The 19,363-nt window shown below is 37.3% G+C and overlaps 3 protein-coding genes across 7 annotated transcripts in view; all 3 read left to right on the top strand.

Annotated features, from left to right (window-relative positions):
- LOC135260491 (angiopoietin-1-like) overlaps positions 1-3,095 on the top strand; it is a 35,841-nt gene extending 32,746 nt beyond the window's left edge. For both annotated transcript variants that reach the window (XM_064345747.1, XM_064345755.1), the window contains one exon: positions 2,171-3,095. In XM_064345747.1, the coding sequence (XP_064201817.1) occupies positions 2,171-2,331 (161 nt within the window). In that variant the 3' untranslated portion in view covers positions 2,332-3,095. The remainder of the gene's footprint in view (positions 1-2,170) is intronic.
- Positions 3,096-6,461: 3,366 nt separating this feature from the next.
- LOC135260505 (zymogen granule membrane protein 16-like) lies at positions 6,462-10,700 on the top strand. The gene is made up of 4 exons (XM_064345768.1): positions 6,462-6,582; positions 8,499-8,591; positions 9,458-9,578; positions 10,109-10,700. Exons 2-4 carry the CDS (start codon positions 8,540-8,542, stop codon positions 10,467-10,469), a joined length of 534 nt encoding a protein of 177 aa, XP_064201838.1. The 5' UTR covers positions 6,462-6,582; positions 8,499-8,539; the 3' UTR covers positions 10,470-10,700.
- Positions 10,701-11,057: 357 nt separating this feature from the next.
- samd12 (sterile alpha motif domain containing 12) overlaps positions 11,058-19,363 on the top strand; it is a 52,643-nt gene continuing 44,337 nt past the window's right edge. Inside the window, exon 1 of one of the 4 annotated variants that reach the window (XM_064345728.1) lies at positions 11,058-11,210. In XM_064345728.1, coding sequence (XP_064201798.1) covers positions 11,183-11,210 — 28 coding nt within the window. In that variant the 5' untranslated portion in view covers positions 11,058-11,182. Of the gene's footprint in view, positions 11,211-11,302; positions 12,034-19,363 lie in introns of those variants that run through there. The other 3 variants (XM_064345713.1, XM_064345720.1, XM_064345734.1) reach the window with 3 other exon arrangements.

Raw genomic sequence — 19,363 nt, 5'->3', positions numbered from 1 at the left:
GAAAACTACTGAACTCCGAAAAAGGCTCTTAACGTTCTTTAAAAAGAGATCATGTTTGCTCTCTCTCTCCATCCAGCTCTGTGTATTTGAATAGCCTTCCAGTCGGGCTTATTCTCACGCTTTGTAGGGCAGGTTTTTTTAGGGAGCAACAGGACAACAGTCCTCCACAGATGGCACTGGTCTGTACTGAGTGAAAGGCCATCTCAGTTCAGATGGGATCACGTCGCTCATTCTAAATCCAGTATGACTGGAGGGGAAACGCTCTGCATGCCAGTCACTTATCCAAACGCTTTCTGACAGAATGTGGTTCTGCAGCAGCCACCACAGATGCATGGACACGGCTGTCCCTTCCGGAAGGGTGTTTAGTAAGGCAGGGCCTGTCTGAAACCAAATAATGACGATGCTAATTCTGTTTCTGATGGTTCATCATGGAAATGATAGTTACAGTTTTTATTAACATGCAAAATCATATTTTTGTCATGTATTTTGATGCACCTAAGCTGTCTGGTAATTACCTGACTTGTCGTGCACTGAAGTGTGAGGAGATTTGCTGCTGGGAGAGTGTCAGTCAAGACTGAGAAGTGGACAGCAATTTTGATGCAGCTCATTGCAATTTTCCAGTCCGTGTAGTGTGAAATTTGCACCCTCACCCACCTGCTCAGACCAGGTTTATAGCATGAACCACAGCCCAGTGTTGAGTGGGTTACTAATTTCAAGGACTTTCCATGCAATGCATACATGATCACAGCCTATTCAAAAGCCACTCAATGGCTTTTGTGGATTATATGCTGTCCAATTTGACTTTGATATAAATCCCAGAACCAGGAAGAATGCATACTTTGCATTTATTGTTCATTGTCTTAAAAAAAATATTCCTGTATTTATTTCTATTTTTAATTATTTATGGCCATTATTGCATTACATTACAGGTATTTAGCAGATGCTCTTACCCAGAGCGATTTACACAACTTTTTACTTATCATTTTCTTTCCATACCATTTATCCAATTATACAGTATCCAATTATACAGCAGGATACAGTATACTGAAGCAATGCAGCTTATCAAAGTATCTTGCTCAAGGGTGCAACAGTGGTGTCCTACTATGGAATCAAACCTGTGACCTTTAGGTTACACAACCACCCCCTTACCCATTATACTACACTGCTGCCACTTATCTGTTCTTATACTGCATTGTGGTGTCTGGGATACTGTATTTTGTTCATTTTCTTACACTCGTCTGTAATGAGAAAAAGGACAATAAATACAACTTGAACAATCTTTTCATTTTAATTGTCACGTTTTAAATACACTTGTCTTGTCCGTGTAGTCATGTCAATTATCAATGATCAAATGTGACAAAAATTAAATAGATTGAAAATGAAATAAATACTCAAGAAAAAAATTATAATTAATGAAATAAGGAATTCAATAAATAATGAAATGGGTGGGATGAGAAAATGACCACTGTGTCAGTCTTAAGACTATTGCATTTGGGTTACTGCCCCATTGCACCGAGTGTAAGACAGAGCTGAATGTGTCTGTAAAATAAGCACCAAACAGATTCATGAAGCTAACGTGTGTGGTGGTTTCATGGTCTCTAATGGAAGAATGGATAACTGTGCAAGATTTCATGTCAGTGGATAATTAAAGATTCCAGAATTTACTGGTTATGTCACATGTGAATTCAAACAATAGCATTAGTTTTTAATGACTTGTGAATGTCTTCCTTGGGTCTGATGAGGTAATGAAGTAAAATGTGAGAGGCTGATTGACTAATCAATATCATAGTCTTTCTGGGTTTCAGTGGCTCACCCTGGCCCCCCAATTACAATATATTAAGTTGTAAATTATAGATGGGAAACTAATGGCATTATTGGATTACTTTTTGATTACACTGAACTGACACGTTACTGCAGCAGTGTGGAAGAGAGGACAAGGAACAATTCATATTCCAAAGATTCCAAATTTGAAGCAGGTATCTGATAATACTATGTTAGGAATCAAACAGTAAAAACGTTTTACAAAGCATATATATATAGTACTACAAATATGACAACGCACATGTTGAAAAAATGGCAAAACTGACTTAAAATTACAATTCATAAATAATAAATTCATATTTGAATTTAATTTTCCTTCCTGTCTTGTTCTATAACTTTCTCTCTTCAGGTTGGTGGTTTGATGCCTGTGGTCCATCAAACCTCAACGGCTTGTACTACATGCACGGACAGAACATCGGTAAACTCAATGGCATCAAGTGGCACTACTTCAAAGGCCCCAGTTACTCCCTGCAGGCCACTGCCATGATGATCCGACCCCTGGACTTCTGAAGGAATCCTTCGCTTTCAATCCATTCTGCTGATGATACTTTCCACTCAGGCTGGCTTGGTCCTGAGACAAAGTTCTTCCAGGTTCCTGAAAACCTCTTTGCATGCAAGGACCAGGTCGTGGAAAGGAGCCCTCACTCAAAAAGTCTGTCACTGCACAGCCAAATGTGACTGGGTTGCTCTCAAAAAACTGTGCAGACAAATGCTGTGTGAGGGATGCAGTTAACAAACTGTATCTCACTATGCAGGTCTCACTGTGGAGTCATGGGTAACCATTTGAGGCCAGATGAAACACGACACTGCCACCTTGTGTAATTTGTGTAGGACATTGGGGATTTCAATGCCTGTTCTTCAATGTTTTTTCATATGGAAACTGTTGTATTTTGATGTGCTAAAGGCTAGAGCGAAAAGCAAGAAATTCTTTTTGATGTGTTATCTCAGATTGGTACAAGAGCCTGAGATGTAGTATTAAATGTATTTCACCTTAGGCATGTGTGGTGTAGAGGGCACTAACTGCAAGTCAGCAACAAAAGTTTTTAGACTACTTTTGTTTTAAAAAATTTTTTTAGAAATTAAAGAAGTCTGAAATTCTTTATATTTTTTGATTTTTTGGAAACTCAGATAGAGTCAGGCTTTCTTTAGCATCAGAAAGTTTTAGCAGGACCTCCACCTACAGTATAGAGAAAGGCCTCATTGTTACTTTCATTCTGTCTTATTCAAGAGACACAAAACAAATTTAATAAATGATGCCAAACATTTGTACTTTTTTTCAGTGACAGTTATATTTCATTTTGGTGCCCCATGGAAATCAAGCCAGTGTAATGCAAGTCCCAATATTACTTTGCAGAATAGTTTTATAGTCTTAGTTCTTTTCAGAAGAAATGGCATGCTAGGACAATAGCATACTGTCTATTCCAAGGAGATTTATGTCATGTCAGCAAGCTTGAAGGAAATAGGTTCATGCCATTTTACATCTGTCATATAAACCCAATACAACTGAACATGTTAACAGAATGTAAGGTAAATTAATCATGTGTATGAATGTATTTTTTACCAGAGGTCCCATTTTGAATGAATCGCTTACTTTGTTTTGTTCTGTAGCACACAATATTTGTCAACGTGGGAATGGGCTGCAAAAGGATCATGATTTAATAAGAAAAGTTTCTAATTATAATAAGAGAAATTTCTGGCTATGACAAGATACTGAGTGGAAAATACAGTCAGGTCCTTAAGTATTTGGACAGTGACACAATTTTCATCATTTTGGCTCTGTACGCCACTACAATGGATTTGAAATGAAACAAAATCAAGATGTGATTTAAGTGTGGACTTTCAGCTTTAATTCAAGGGTTTTGTCAAAAATATTGTGTGAACAATGTAGGAATTACAACCATGTTTATACATAGCCGCCACTCAAGGTACAGTGGAACCTCAGGGATTCAAATCTCAGAGTTATGGACTCACCAGTCAGCTGAAGAGGGTATGAACCATAATAAATTCTGCCTTTTCTCACTCCTTATTTTACAGTACGTAGACCCTCTTATCATCACCAATCCAAAAAAGTATGCATTATAGAGAAACAGGTCACACTTTCATTAGATAAAAATCTATAAACACGCCTACAATTCCTTGCTGGGTCAATCAAAAATAAAATAAGAGCAGCTCTTAATCTCTGCTGAACATCAACATGTAAAAATGTATCAACAAGTTGAAAGCAAGCTTCAAAAGCAGCAGTATAATGATACTAAAACAATTGCACTTTCATGTGCACAATGCATTTTAATACTGCTAGAAGCATTTTAAGTTGAGCTGGGGGTCATAAGGTGCCTACCTGTACGTGCCTTCAGACAACTGGTCCACTAAAAAATGTTCAAATGAAATTAACTTACAGTTTCTTAGGTTTTCTTATGGAGAATGTATGATGAGAAGAATATTTTTGATATTAAAAAGAAAACAGCATATTTTGACTTCAGTTTCAAAGATATGAACATTTCAGAGTTCTGAACGAGCTCCATTCTGAAGACTTCGCATTGCAGAGGTTCTACTGTTTTCTGTGAAAATATGCAGCAGGACCTGAAAACAGACAATGAATTGGCAAAATTGTCAACAGTGCTGTCAGCACTCACTCACTGGAAGGGGAGTGTGAATGAGGAAATGATTCAGTGCAAAGACCAGTTAGTCAGCTGATTAACATTTATAGAAACAGACATGCGTCTGGGACAGAGTGGGGCTAACATTATTCCTATTTTCTCTTGCACTTACTCTTGCGAATTTCTAGAAATTCGAACAAATGTAAATAATCAAAATCATACACTGAAACTTAAATAAGATCACAAAAACCAGAAATTGAACTAAGTATTCTTTTACCAAGATGAGCCACCCAGCAGCCCCTTTTGATTTGTTTTTATGAAGTGATGCAGCCCATAGTTGTAAACTATGCTTGTAACTGTATTCTTTTTCCAGCATAGCTTGTTCTTGCTCATAACAAAATCCACAAAATATTCTTCATCGTTAGCATTTTTATGGTCATAAGTACTGTTCACATAATTTACTATGTCGGGGCGACATAGCTCAGGAGGTAAGAGCGGTTGCCTGGCAGTCGGAGGGTTGCTGGTTCGATTCCCCCGCCCTGGGCATGTCAAAGTGTCCCTGAGCAAGACACCTAACCCCTAATTGCTCCCAATGAGCTGATTGGTACCTTGCATGGCAGCCTTTCACCGTTGGTGTGAATGGGTGAATGAGAGTAATCGATTGTAAAGCGCTATATAAATGCACTCCATTTACCTGATAGTAAGATAATCACTGACCAATATGCTTTCTTTGAATTTCCAGCATAGCTTGTTCTCAATTCAACTTGAATTGGTGTTACAACATGATCATTTTTGAGGGTAAAGCTTCAACCTAAACACAGCCTCCTTGTGGCTCTGCCTCTGCGTTACTGACCTTCACCTGTAATAATAATCTTACAGCATCCAGCAGATGGCAGTGTCACAACGCATAACCACAAATTCCCATTCCTCTTTAAAGACTAAACATGTCGGAGAACTTAAGGCAAAATTTTAAATCCAGCTCTTGGCCTTTCATGATTAAATCCAAAATAAATGATTTATTATTATTATTATTATTATGTTGTTGCGTAAACACTCTGCAAACCCATATTATACAAATTTTAGAAACCCCATAAAAACAGTCTTATTAAGTTTATTTAAACTCCATTGTTTAGGTCCCCACAATCTCCATGGCATTACCTGATTTTTGACAGCACTGTATGGCAGGTATTTCGAGGTTGGTGAGACTATCAGTCTATTTATTTCAATGGACAACAAGTGACTTCATTGGATCAACCAAATCAAAAACAAATATAAGGCCCTTAGCTGGTCAAATTGTAGCTTAAGTCTGCCATTGTTGTGCCAGACTAAAGAAGGTATTGTAGAAGAAGTGTTTCAACATAAACTGCAAAAAAAAAAAAAAAAAATAGTTAGAACATTAATGATAATTAAAGCCAGCTGTTCACTTTAACTTTAAGGGGATCAAGAGGAGAATAGTCTTAAATAATAGTTTCTTAATAGTTCATTAAAATAAAATAAAAATGTAGCTGTCAATATATAATTAACTGTGGTGCTTTTAATATAAAATGAAAGACTGAAAATATTTGTAACTGGTACAAAGTAATCCAATTCTCATTTTATATTTTTTTGGAAATTGTTCTTATAAAGACTAATGATTAAACCAAGACATTCCTGTTAATGAACTGAATTTAAAAATGCTATAAATTAACACACCGTGTGTAGATCTTTTATGTATACAGTCCTTTTATTTACAAACAGCTGAGGCATATATATTATACATTATACAAAATACTGAAGAATGCTAGAATTGACTTTGATGCCCATTTTTTGTTAAGTATTTGCAGCATCTTATATTCATAATGTTGCAGTATACATACATTGTAGTTTAAAATGCAAACTGTCTAATTAGACATAGGTCAACATGAGCAATTATTAAATGTTCTGGGATGTGTAGAGTTGTGAAAACACCTGTTAATTTATTGGCTCATTCATTTTCCTGTTTCTGCCAGGAAACAGACTCAAACAAGAACAGCAGGAACAATGTATGTGTTTTTTACCGAACATTTTGAAAACGTCACCCATGTTACAGGAATGTTGCTTGCCCTGTGCATATAAATACAGGAGTCAAGAGCAGAGAATTGCACCTTTGAGATCTTGTCGTTTACATCTCTGCATTACTGAGCAGGTGAGTTTCTGCGAAGTCACCCTTGCAAGTAATTTTATTATTTATGGATATATGAATTAAATAATTTTTAATTCTGAACATACTGTGCAAGACTAAAAATAAAAGAACAAGGGAAAATTAATGATAAATCACTGGGCTATAAACAGTACAAAGATAAAAGTATCACCAATTCATTACGATTAAGTTTGTATATACTGTTTTAGATATTTTAGATGTTTTGCTATTTTACATAAATAATGTTATAGGCTAACAATATTCTTGATCAGGAGCTTGTGCAAGATTTAAAAATCAGCTTATCATGGAGGTGTCAAAAAAAGATTGGGGGGATTGTAATCACAGGTAGCTATAAAATAGGTTCTGGTGTGCTGAAGAGAGTGTATAAACATAGTAGTTTTGGGATTTTGCTCATTTACTCAGAAAATATTTAGCCTAGCACAATGAAATTTGACTTCAAACAGCTTTGACATGTCAGTAATCATTACCCATTTCAATAACCTTCATAGCATAATCAAGTCGGACGCAATTTAAATGAAAGTACAAGCAGTCCAATGTTAAATTCATATGATCTAGTCAATATAATTGTAACAGAGGGGCGGAATAATCATTCAAAAACAGTAAATTAAAATACCTAATAATGTTTTCTGCACATACACTACATGGTCAAAAGTACGTGGACACCTGACATACAACGTCTCATCCAAAATAATGGCCATTAATATGGAGTTGGTCCACCATTTCCAATGATATCAACCTCCACTCTTAAGAGAAGACTTTATACTAGATGTCAGTGCATTGCAGCAGGGATTTGCTTCCATTCAGAGAGCAATAGTGAGGTAGGGAACTGATTGGGCAATTAGGCCTGGCTTTCCAAGTGATCGCAATGTTGTAGGATGGTGTTGAGGTCAGGGCTCTGAGCAGGCCAGTCAAGTTCTTCCACACCATTCTTGACAAAACCATTTCTATATGGATCTCACTGTGTGCCCGGGGGCATTGTTATGCTGAAACAGAAAAGCACTTTCCACAAACTGTTGGTGAAGCACAGAATTGTCTAGAATGTGATTGTATGCTGAAGCATTAAGACTAAGGTACCTAGGCCAAATTGCAAAAACAGCCCCAGACCAAGGGGTGTCTAGATACTTTCGGTAATGTAGAGTACTAATGTTAATCGAGGAAACACATTTCCAATGGTAACATGACATCTTCCGCATCCTAAGATTATGAAGCATGGGGCTTTATTTAAGAAAAAGACAGAGCACAAACATTGACACACAGGCAACCTCATAAGTGAGTTGTGGTAACGTTCAAGGTAAGAAGAAATTGACGACAACGTTAAAATAGACCAATCCCAGTGTATTATTCTTAAATACTTTAAAATATCTATACTGCCATATTTTACGTGGGCAATTATGGGCAATCTAATGTTTTATTCTTCTATATTATATTTTTAATTAGTTCTAAAATACTGGATGAAAATTGCTGGTGGGCGAGAACCCCCACCGCATCAAAGACCACACACCAATTTTCCTGCTGTTTATAATATATTTCTGTTTTATTATTTTTAATTACTGAATTAAGGCTATTTTTATTAGATCTAAGCTCTATAGGTTCCTGTAATGTCAAAAAACTCTCCTTCATATCGAGAAATTTTAATGCGCCGTAAAGACTTTATGTGGGTATGCAACCCAGAGATCACAGACAATGATGAAGTCTGATGTTATAGAATCTGTAATTGAGTAGCCTACTCACATAGACATGATAGGTAGGACTGTAAAACAGGTTTCTTTGAGCTGAGCTATATACCTGCAGTTGTTCTTAGTGCTAAACAACTGAATTGGAACGCTATATACCCAATATGTTATATCTTACTTGAGCTAGCATGTGACTTCCTTCTTCTTCCATTTTGAATCTGGTTACAGGTCTTGGGAACAGTTGCTGAACAGTTCTAGGCTATTCCAAAATGATCTACGTCTTGATTTTCAGTCTTTGCTGTCTCACAGCTCGGGCTCTGTGTAAGTGTCTCACAATATCACATTCAATGTGTTAAGATTTCAGACATTTTTACATCATGTATTCACTTGAAAATCACATTCTAAGCACATGAACATCTTCAGTACAAACAAGAATGTTTCACTTGAAAGTTACAGAAAAAGAAAAAATGTATAGCCTACATAATTATAAATTAAATATTATTTTTTTTAAAGGTAGTGAACCAAAATACCAAAACAGTGCTAGTAGGCTATTTCAAGACTGGACTGGCACATCCACTGTCACAGCAGAGCAACCTTACAATACAACTGTCCACAAGCCAATGACAATTTTCCACATAACAGTCCCCACAGAGTGATAAGCTACACATATCAAATGTATGTTAGTGATACTGACTAAAATCCTTTAGGCAAGCAGGGAACTAATTCAATGGTAACCTGTGGAACCATGGCTGACTTAAATCTACCCTACCTTTGGGAAGGCCAACAATTTAGGTCTTACCACTGTGGACCCCCAGTCATAGCCAGCAAATGAAACGAAGTAGACTTCAACTTGTGATGTCTTGCCTAGAGCACCAAGCTTTAACTAATGGCAATTACATTTGCCAAATGAGTCACTCACTAAACACAATTTTACATTATTTACAAAAAATGTGTTAGACTTTTACATCACATTGTATTACATAGGACTGTAACTGAAAGAGCAGCCATTATGGAATACAATAATTGATTGTCAATCTGTATTAATATGGATTCATGTATCTGTGTGATATGCAATGTAATGTACATAGTTTTTTATTGTATTGTATGGTCTAATGTGTGTTATGGTAACCTGGAAAAAATTATTATAAATGATTAAATAACTTGTTATTTTGTCTTTGCCTCCTCAGACCTTCCCCTGGATTACTCACCGGCTGTAGGCAGGGGTTCTGGGAATTCTTTCGCATCCTCTGGGGAAGACCGTATCACTGGAGTCCGAGTGTGGGAGATCAGCGGAAGCTACATCAGAGGGTAAGTATCAGTCAGTAATTACAGAGTCAATCTATCAATCAGTCGATCAACTCAGCTATCCAAAAGAATTTACCAATCCATCAAAGATAGACTGTCATCTAACCAAGACGTCAAGCAACTGATGTACCTACCAGTCAACCAAAAGTCAAACCAATCACTCTTAATCAGCCAATCAGTCAATTGAGCCAATCTATATATGGACCAACAAAACAATCACTCACTTTATTAAAATAAAATTATTATTCAGTTAATCAAATAACCAAGCAAGCAATCAGTCAGTGAGTTAATGAACCTAGTTTAGGTGGTATAATGCCCTTATCAAAAACACTGAGACAAAGTGAAACACGAAGTGTGTTATAAAATAAGAATATAAAATAAGAATATAAAATATCGTGTTTCTCATGCACTAATCAATATCATGTTCTAATGGAAGCAAGAATTAGGGTTTGATGGGTGATATTTGCCTTTGAATTTATGATGCAAGTCTAACTTTTTCAGAGTTTTTCAAGTCTAACTGTTTCCTTTTTCAGATTACAGCTCAAATATGACTACACCTGGACACCTGTTTTTGGTCAGAGTCTCAACGAGCAACAGGAGATGTTGCTATTTGATGATGAGGCCATTGTGCAGATCTCAGGGAAATACAATCCTGGAAACTATGTCTATCAACTGATGTTCGTCACAAACAGAGGCCGCTTTCTCATCGCTGGCCAGCCCATTGGCACATCTTTCAACTTCTATCCCAATCATAGGCAGGGTGAGCTGCGACTGATCAGCGGGAGGAGCGATTCTAATGGCATCACCTCCATTGCTGCGCTCTGGGCAACAGCCTACCCTGTAGCACCAAACGTCCCACCCAGCAGAAATGAATCCATGTTGGCACTTTCATAATCGTTTCAAATCCATCGTTCATTATGTTTACCATTTATGAAATAAATGACAATATGTCATGAACATACTAAGAATATTACATATTTGTAGAATTTAATAAAGGGTGTACTCATTTGTGCAACCCTTGATTTAAGCAACGTTGCCTAATTTGCTTATTTTAGTTATTGATGACATATCTTTCTATGTTGTTATTAAGTATGTGTTTAATAAATTTTAATTTTGTCATCGTTCCATGAATTGTAATGGTTATTATTTAGAAATAGAAATATATGTATGTTCAGAGGGGTATACTTTATATGCAGAAATGAATGAATCAATAAATGAACAAATAGGCCTACGGAAGTAAATAAATGCAGAAATACCCATTTGTGTCAGATTTTATCTATTAATTTATTTCCGTGTATATTCTTTTATTTTAAAAAAAATCGTGCATTTATTTATTTAATTATGGCATTTTCGATCCTCCACATGTAGTATGCAGCTACAGGTGATGTGGAAAAACAGGTAACAGGCAAAGGCTCATTCCTGAGCGGTAAACGCACAAGGTAGGCTGTCCAGTGTCGTGTTACAAATAAACTACCTTTCCCATAATCCCACAATTAACGAATGAGTTTCGCAGCGTGTCTGGTGTGTTTCGGTGTTGGCTGTAGCAAATTCCCAGAAGCGAAATTCGGCCGCATTGTATACAAGCGCACGAATAATGACTGAATTAAATGAAGACTAATAGAATGCCTGTCGAAGGTAAGAATACTAACATTTCTTGAAACAAAGAAATACCTTGATCGGCCAGTGTTTGGAGTTTAGGAATGGAGCCGCAGAGATTCGCAAGTGGTTATGATTGGCTAACGCTGCACGCCAGAGAAAATCAGTGAAGTATGAAAATTCGGTGTTGCCTAGCTAGGGATGAGTGCTTGCCTGTCGGTTAGAAGATTGTGGTTTCAGTGTAAAATATTAATAGGATATGTGGGCGGACGTATAGGCCAATTTTATTCTCGAAGAACCGAATTGTCCAGTATTTCAGAACCGACGGTCAACACATTTTGCTAATGCCCCTGTCAATGTCTGATGCGCACTCTGGAGAAACAAACCAAGCTCCGTTCGTACCATATGTTTGTAGCCTACTCTGTAATCGGTTACGCGTGTTTAGTCTGCGAAAGGAGCTATTTAATCCAAAGAAATATTTTACATTGTTTGTAACTGCTCTATTCTTGAGGAGTGTTTAATTTTATTTATCACAAAATTCCAAGAATGGTTCTTATTATAGACACAACTGAAGAGAGTACCTGTAATGTAGCCTACATTATTGGGCGCATTGGACGTTGCTCCACGTGAGATAATCGTCCGCTGCGACCAAATCTATTGTTGACTATAAGTGAGTTTTTTTTTTTGGGGGGGGACCGAGCGTTGCCTAAAATTGTCCACACAAATCGACGACAAACGTTTATTTTGCGTGTGCAAACCATAGACAGTACCATAGAAGGTGCAAACATAACCTGGGGCGGAATGCTAGGACAGTCTCACCACCTTATCGGGGGGATCCTGTGGATTCAAAATCCGATGAGAGGTAGGTAAATCAATTTTAGAGATCCTTCACGGGCGCCTAAGGTTTATTTATTTATTTATTTATTTATTTATTTATTGCATGTACGAGTGCATGATAGTTTTTTAATGTTGTTTCGTCACAATCTGCTATATATCAACGTTCGTAAACTCTTATTAAAACTATAACGTTAGCTATATGAACTTGTTGTTAATTCAGTACTCTGAAATATGTAGGCTATAGTTTGTATATCTAAAATATGAGAGCGCTTTCTGCTTGCGTTGTTGAATATGACACGTGCAGATGCACAACGCAGTATGATGAGCATAATGCTTGACGTTGTGTTTTTGTTAAGCGATAAGGGGAACATTTATCCCCTGGTTCAAACTAAGATAATTAAAGAAGCCACATTATAAACAATACGAATTTTAACAACTGTTCTTCTCAGCGGCATTCATAATACTCACATACTTGACTAGAACAAACCATACGACTGCACGCTAAATTAACATTATGTATTACCATTACAATGAAGTGCTGTATTTTAACTGTCATTACATTCGTCTTTTGCATGATGTGAGAAGTAAGCTGAAATAACAATTTGTCTGATTTTTTAATATAATTTTGTTACTGTAAAGTTTTGGGTTATTTTCAGAATGATACACCCAGGCTGTGATATTAATTTGTAGGCCTATTTGTACTATTTGTAGTCTCTTCAGTGTGTATTATAGTACATGCACATTATATTTTCATTAGTTCTCTTTATGATATGTTATTAGCAACATACGTAATACCTTTTTTCTATAATCTTATGAATGTATTCTGTACTTCCCAAAAGGAGGAATAGTGTGGCCTTGTAGGTGAGGGATTGGATATTTAATCTGAAGATTGCTGGTTTGATTCTCAATGTGGTGTCTACTGCTGTTGTACCTTTGAGCACGGTACTTATCTTATGCTTATATTTTTGTATATCTTATTGTATGAATGGATTATATGTAATTAAGCTATATGTCACTCTGAATAAGGGTGTTTGCCAGGCAAGTAATTACTAACAATTAGTATTTGAAGTCCAGTGCTCTCTGTGAACTCATTAATTACTGATGGAGAGGGCCTGTTTGAAATAGAATCACCCTTTAATGATCATATGTGCCCTGGGAAAAGGAAGCCCTTTCAGTAAAATTATTCTGGTCATCATTTTGCTGACGTATTCACTCAATGAAAGTAGGGCAGACATTAAAAATTTAAAACAAATGAAGAAAGCTTAAGAAAAGTGAATCTTCTCATAGGCACATGTATTTTTTCTTCCTCACAAATTAGAATGTCCTCTAAAGGTTCATGAATATTCAATTTCTTAAAGTCAAAATACGTAGAATACACAGGACTTTTCAGAATTTTTCATATTTTGAAACTCTGTAGTTTTCTCATTTCATAAAGAAAACTGAATCAGTACTGCTGTCCTGTCCTGTTAGTCTTGTTAACACAGCCATTACATAGACCTGCTCAATCAGCCAGGATGATGTGCAAATGTAGTCATACACTGTAATGTGCACAAGTGTCAGGTGAAATCCAGAAAACTGATGGCACTTGCTTCCAGCTTCTTGTCCTGTTCTAGTTTCAGTTGTTATACAATTTTATGGGGATTGTTTAAATTCTGTGCGGACTGTGCCAAATCATAGTAAGCACTAACCAACAAATGAGAATCGAGAATTTTGGTCTTATGTCTTCATTCAATCCTAAGTCCCTTTTCCACCGCGTGGTACCGGCTCAACTCGACTTGACTTTACTCGACTCTACTCGCTTTTGGTACCAGGTACTTTGTTTTCCACTGCAGATAGTACCCCCGTCAATGTAGCTGGTCGTCATAGCGGCGCTGCATGAAACTGCCGTGACGTCATCTTCAACGCGACACATAGGAACAATGGAGGATATAGAAGGGATGGTATTCTTGATTCTCGGTATATGGCTGTTTGTCACAGCAAGGAGACAAATTTTGTTTCAGAAGAGGCTCAAGGCAGCAAGACAAAATACTGCTGAAAAAAAACAGAGTTTGGGAAATCCTACATCAGAGCTCAGATGATGAGACGACTCTGGTTGCTCATTAGCATAAAAGGCGACACAAAGAATAAGCTAACCTATTGACAATTCTCTCTGACCAATCAGTGGTCTGCAGTGTTTTCACGTCACATTTTGTTATTGCCTCAGCTTGCTTGGAACCTTGACGGAGGTGATACCCAAAAAAAAGTACCAAGTACTATCCACAACTTTTGCCCGATGGAAAACCAAATGAGTAGAGTCACGTCGAGTTGAGCCGGTACCATGCTGTGGAAAAGCGGCTCTAGTGTTCTTATTTTGAGTGTATCCCAGGACAATCCTAGACAATAGTAAGCTATTACAGCAATGTGAAGGCCCTTATTCTTTGAGTACTACAATGATAAAACTCTTAAGCATAACCACAGAAATATGTCAGTTGCTAGTACCAAAACCAGGGATCATTCTGCATCCCTTGTCAATCGGGCCTCCCTCAGCCTTTTATTGTGGCTCTGCATGAAATTGTCCCTCAGACATAGGTCCCTTTTAGCCATTTGCCACCTTGCTGAGTCATTTTTACTGGTCTGGTTGTGATATGACCAACTAATACAGACCCATTGATACAGATTGTCATTGTCAAGCTTGGACGTGAAATAGGCTATGTGCTGTGTGGCATGTTCTCACAGAATCTAATGTTCTCTCAGTTTCCTGTGTTAATCTAACTTCTGTAAGCTGTCAACTGTTATACATTTTATGGGGTTAAAAATGGTTTGTAATGATTGTTTGTGTTTATTAAATTGCATTATAACTATTAAGAGATTATGAAATTTTGCTGTGCAGACAGAGTTCATGTTTTGTGTTTGGGAACTTTATATTTTGTGTTAGGGCAATTTTATTTATTTATTTCTACGTTGGCCATGTCTCCAGATGAAAATGAAATCTGTATGGCACTTTTAGCGTTAGCCTAAGTTGTACCAGCGACTGAGAATTAACAGAATGTCAAAGGAACCAAAATTTAAACAATTTTTGCAGCAATGGTCTCAATCATAGACAGAATTTTATGTTATCAGAATGATTTGTTACACCTAATGGTCTTTTGATAAAGCTGCAACTATACCCATGGGCTTCAGCTTGCATTATGTGTGTTCTTTTTACACTGAAGCACAGTGTAAGTGAGATTATCTGGTTGTTTTTTTCTTCTTTCTTTTTTTTTTTTTAAAAGGAAGATATAAATGTTATACACTTTGTTGTACGTCGCTCTGGATAAGATCGTCTGCCAAATGCCTGTAATGCAATGTAATGTAAAAGTAGGTTGGAATCTTATTTTAGCTGCAATGAATATTCATTGAAAGCGAGGCACAGTGAATAGTAATTGCTGCTAAGGATTCTAAATCATAAAATCATGACATCGTCTCAAAGCAGAAAAGCATCGTCTCTTTCGCAGCTGCAAGTCTAATACCTAAAATGATATTAAGAAATAAAGACTGCTTAACCCCAATTTGCCTCTGCTAAAAAATAAGAGCAAGCAAGTTCATTCTTACCTTCTTGTGTGTGTGGGCTAAAGCACACCAGGTTCCTCTGCTCTGAACATACTATTGGCCTATAATGTGTAATGTTGATTAAGCTTACTTACAGTAAATGAATCATGTCGCTCTCTTTTTGTAAATATTCAGAACTTAGCCAGCCATTTTATATTAAGTGTAAAATAGGTGGTGCATTAACATATTTTAGTACAGTAAAGTATTTTACCTTTATGAATGTTTGTCAAAGGATATGAAGGGGATGTCTGTTCTGTGTGGCTGATACTGATGTTTGGTGAAGCCGATGTTGTGAAGATAGTCAGGGATGTAGTTTAATAAAAATAAATAAATAATAAATAAAAAAACAGCTCAAAAACAGGGCTAGTCGATGTGGGAGATTGAATAAGGCTGGGTGTTTGTCACAGGAAATATAAGCTGAAGTTGCAGAGCATTCATGGCAAAGTTGAAAATCATTTTAAAAAGCTCTAAGAAATTGTGCATGAAGTTCAAAAAAAATCATTGGGCTCCTAGGAACAACTAGCCTATGAGTGAAATGCTTTGATAAGCTGGTTCATTTAATTGCTTAATTTGGTCCCTCATGGAAAGAAAGAACATGCTGTTTTGCTTTTAATTCATCCGAACCTTGTTCGAAATAGAGCATACTGAATTAGCATTACTGAAATTAAACATGGTTGCCGTCTGTCTGTTTTTATCTCTTTAAAGTTTGTTTTGGCACACCATGCTAGGTTTGGTTTTTGATGGAGCTCCTCTTGTCACTGAACGCTATAGTGATGGGGGAAGGAGCACTTGGCATCAACATTGTTGACAGGGGCTGTCACGATTCCCAACAACTGACACGGATGGGAATCCTGATCCCAGCGTATTCTCAAATCGGTATACATTACAGGACTTAGTTTCTCCCAGCACTTTAAGGTTGACTATTACTGCACCATCCAAAACTGCCAAAAGCTAAGCACTAAAAATGGACGAAATCGCAGAAATGACAAAAAATGGGGAAGTCACGGAACTTGAAAAAAATAGCAAAAATCACGGAATCTGTGACTTCCATGACAAACACCCAGGGTTAAGGATTGTAACTGATCAAAGACATGGAATGTTGTTGAACATGATAATATCTTTGCAGTGTTGGATCATGGGTGTGTGGTGGCTTGGTATGCATAGAACTGGTCTGGCAGCCACTGGGCCTGTCTTTGCTTGAGGAGCAGGGAGCTGTAGGAAAAGTGCTTAGCAGACTGGTTAAAGGAGATCGGAGCATTGTAAATAAACCTATTTTACTGAAGCTGCACATCTTACATCTGACAGACTGTAGAATGTTTTCATGTAAAAATGATGTGCCATGTGAATTTATGTGTCCACAAGCAAGACATGTTATCCAGTTGTATTTAATGTGTGTTTACCTTAAATCACTTAAGCCGGTTTGCTTTATTAAACAATGTAATTGTTAAATAAATGTTAAACAGTTCTCTTTTTGGTTAATTTTACAGTGTTGAAGTGCTAAAATGTCAGCAACTCTGTTAGCACTAAATATCAAATGAGAAAAATAATTAGAAGATGTACAAAATCATCATAAAAAAGAAGTGAACATTCCTGGCATAATTTTAAAGTGGCTGTAAAGCGGCTGAAAATAGTTAAAATAACCATAAATTATCACAGAGGAATTGTATCCACCACTCATCCACCAAATATCTATTAAATGTAATAACCCACCTCCCCCCTCAGCTCCTCCCAGAAACGTACCACCCACAAGTGAACAAACTTATGTGGCTAGGGTGGCTGTATCTATCTATCCATAATGCCAGAGGGCTTCACAGCTGCAAGTGCAGTTGGGCAAATACAGCCATATATGTATGAGCCAGATTAGGAGCCTGAACCGGCTCTACGGGGAACAGCCCCTGCCCTTTCAGGAATTTGACCAAGCCAAGAAGTCTCTGGTTATAATTGTGAAAGCGGTCTGGTTTTGTGAAATGGTCACTGCCCAAGGAGGTGTTTGCACTGATGCTGCCGGTGTAGCCATAGCTTTTTGAAAACACCACCCCACCACCCATGCATTCAGGGATGACACATACACGGTAAATTTAGCATGCTTGCAATGCAAATGGAGACTCAATAATGAAACAAAATTAAATGCCAATAATTAAGCAAAAACTATAGCTCTGTAGCTCTATTGGCAATACAACTAGCCTGGCTAGCCAGCCAGCTTGGTAACACCACCGCAAAGGAATAGAGAAAGATTCAGAGAGTGGGTTGGAGATGGAGGAAGAGTGTGAGAGGGTTAAGGTTGGTTGAGCAATTGAGTGGAAAAATAGCAACAAAAAAAACTACAGCTATTAAGAATTTCTGTTGATAACGCAAACAACGATTCTTTATGGCAAAAGAGTGTTTCGCTGAGACTCAAAGAGGCTGTTCTAGTGGGACAAAATACTTTTATTTGTCTCAAACTATGGGAGGAAATTGAAGCCAAAACATTTGTCGGCCATTATGTCATGAAGGACCTGGATCGAGTAGCTTGTAGTCCGGTAATAAATTGAACTCGACCTATGTAATCCCCACATAGGAATAGATGGAAATATTTATCAAACATTTATACTGTACTAATATAAGTCTATATTGCAATGCAATTGATTTCTCGTTCTGTTGCTAATGCTGAAGTCTAAAGCGATTCACAGATTTACCTTTACAATCACTTTAAGAAATGTTTCTAACCACATATAAAATCGACTAAGCTTGAGGGCTAATCCTGATTCAAAGGAAAAGAGGCCAGCCAGGAGAAGAGATGGGTATTTCTGTCATTGGGTTATGCAATTTTAGAGGTTGATGGTGCAAACTGTTTTACATAGTGACCATTATCACCATTTTAGTCAATTCCAAATCATTGGGTTTGTAATTGTAATTTCTTTCTCTCTCTCTCTCTCTGTCACACACGCATGCATGCAGTCACTTGTGTGCACGTGCAAACAGACACACAAACGCATCTCCAATCCCTCACAGATTTAAAATGTGATTCAAATTACATGGTACGTGTGTAAAATAATAGTGTAAAAACAAATGTGCATGTTATTAGTTTTTGTTTGGAAAAAGCGGAATGGTTAAAGGACAACTGAAACGGAGGTGACGGTTTTCATTCTGAGGCTTGTGAAGCTACTGTGATCCGAGCAGAATTGAAACTGAAACGGGTACAGCGTGTGCCCTGAGGGCTCCGGCCTGGATGCTGCTTTCATTCCCTCTGCTTTTCTGAGCCCCACGTATGTTAAAGCCAGTCTGTTAGGCAGCGCACTCCAATACTGGGAAAATGTGCACTTCAATAACTCCATAATAATTAACTTGCTCTTCATCATCCCTCCTTTTAATAGAACAACATTATATTTGTCTAGTATTTCAGCTTGAATTGTTTGCTGTTGCTGGGTGGATAGGTTTCGGGTGCAACTATGACGTCTCTTGTGTAGTCATTGGATGACCTACTACTGTCAGAAAGATACCTCAAGCCCAATTAATTTCCGGATGCCGAAAGTTTAAGATCTGCCCCCTTAAACTGGGCTCACCCCTTGTTCTTCCGCATTCTTTTCTCGTGAAGACACTTAACCTGCCAGGGATGCATGACCTGTTTTGCTTGATGACAAACAGCAATGAATGAGGAATATGAGGAAGAAGGGGACTTGAGAAATAAGAGGCGGCATTCTGACATTCCAGGAAATTGCCTTGTGCCAGAAAGGATGTAGGTTAGTTTAATAGCAGATGTGCCTTAGCATTTATTATTTTTTTATTTTATTATATTTTCAAGGTAAAAA

Source organism: Anguilla rostrata, chromosome 1, assembly GCF_018555375.3.
Source record: "Anguilla rostrata isolate EN2019 chromosome 1, ASM1855537v3, whole genome shotgun sequence".
Taxonomy (NCBI): Eukaryota; Metazoa; Chordata; class Actinopteri; order Anguilliformes; family Anguillidae; genus Anguilla; species Anguilla rostrata.
Note: the sequence above shows the minus strand (reverse complement) of the source record. Positions and strands in the feature narration are given on the sequence as shown.

What these genes read in the sequence shown, in the direction of transcription:
- LOC135260505 (XM_064345768.1), top strand. Translation starts at nt 8,540, where the DNA reads ATGATCTACGTCTTGATTTTCAGTCTTTGCTGTCTCACAGCTCGGGCT. An exon ending in TCTCACAGCTCGGGCTCTGT is followed by an intron (nt 8,592 to 9,457) that starts GTAAGTGTCTCA and finishes TTGCCTCCTCAG; the next exon opens with ACCTTCCCCTGGATTACTCA. An exon ending in AGCGGAAGCTACATCAGAGG is followed by an intron (nt 9,579 to 10,108) that starts GTAAGTATCAGT and finishes TTCCTTTTTCAG; the next exon opens with ATTACAGCTCAAATATGACT.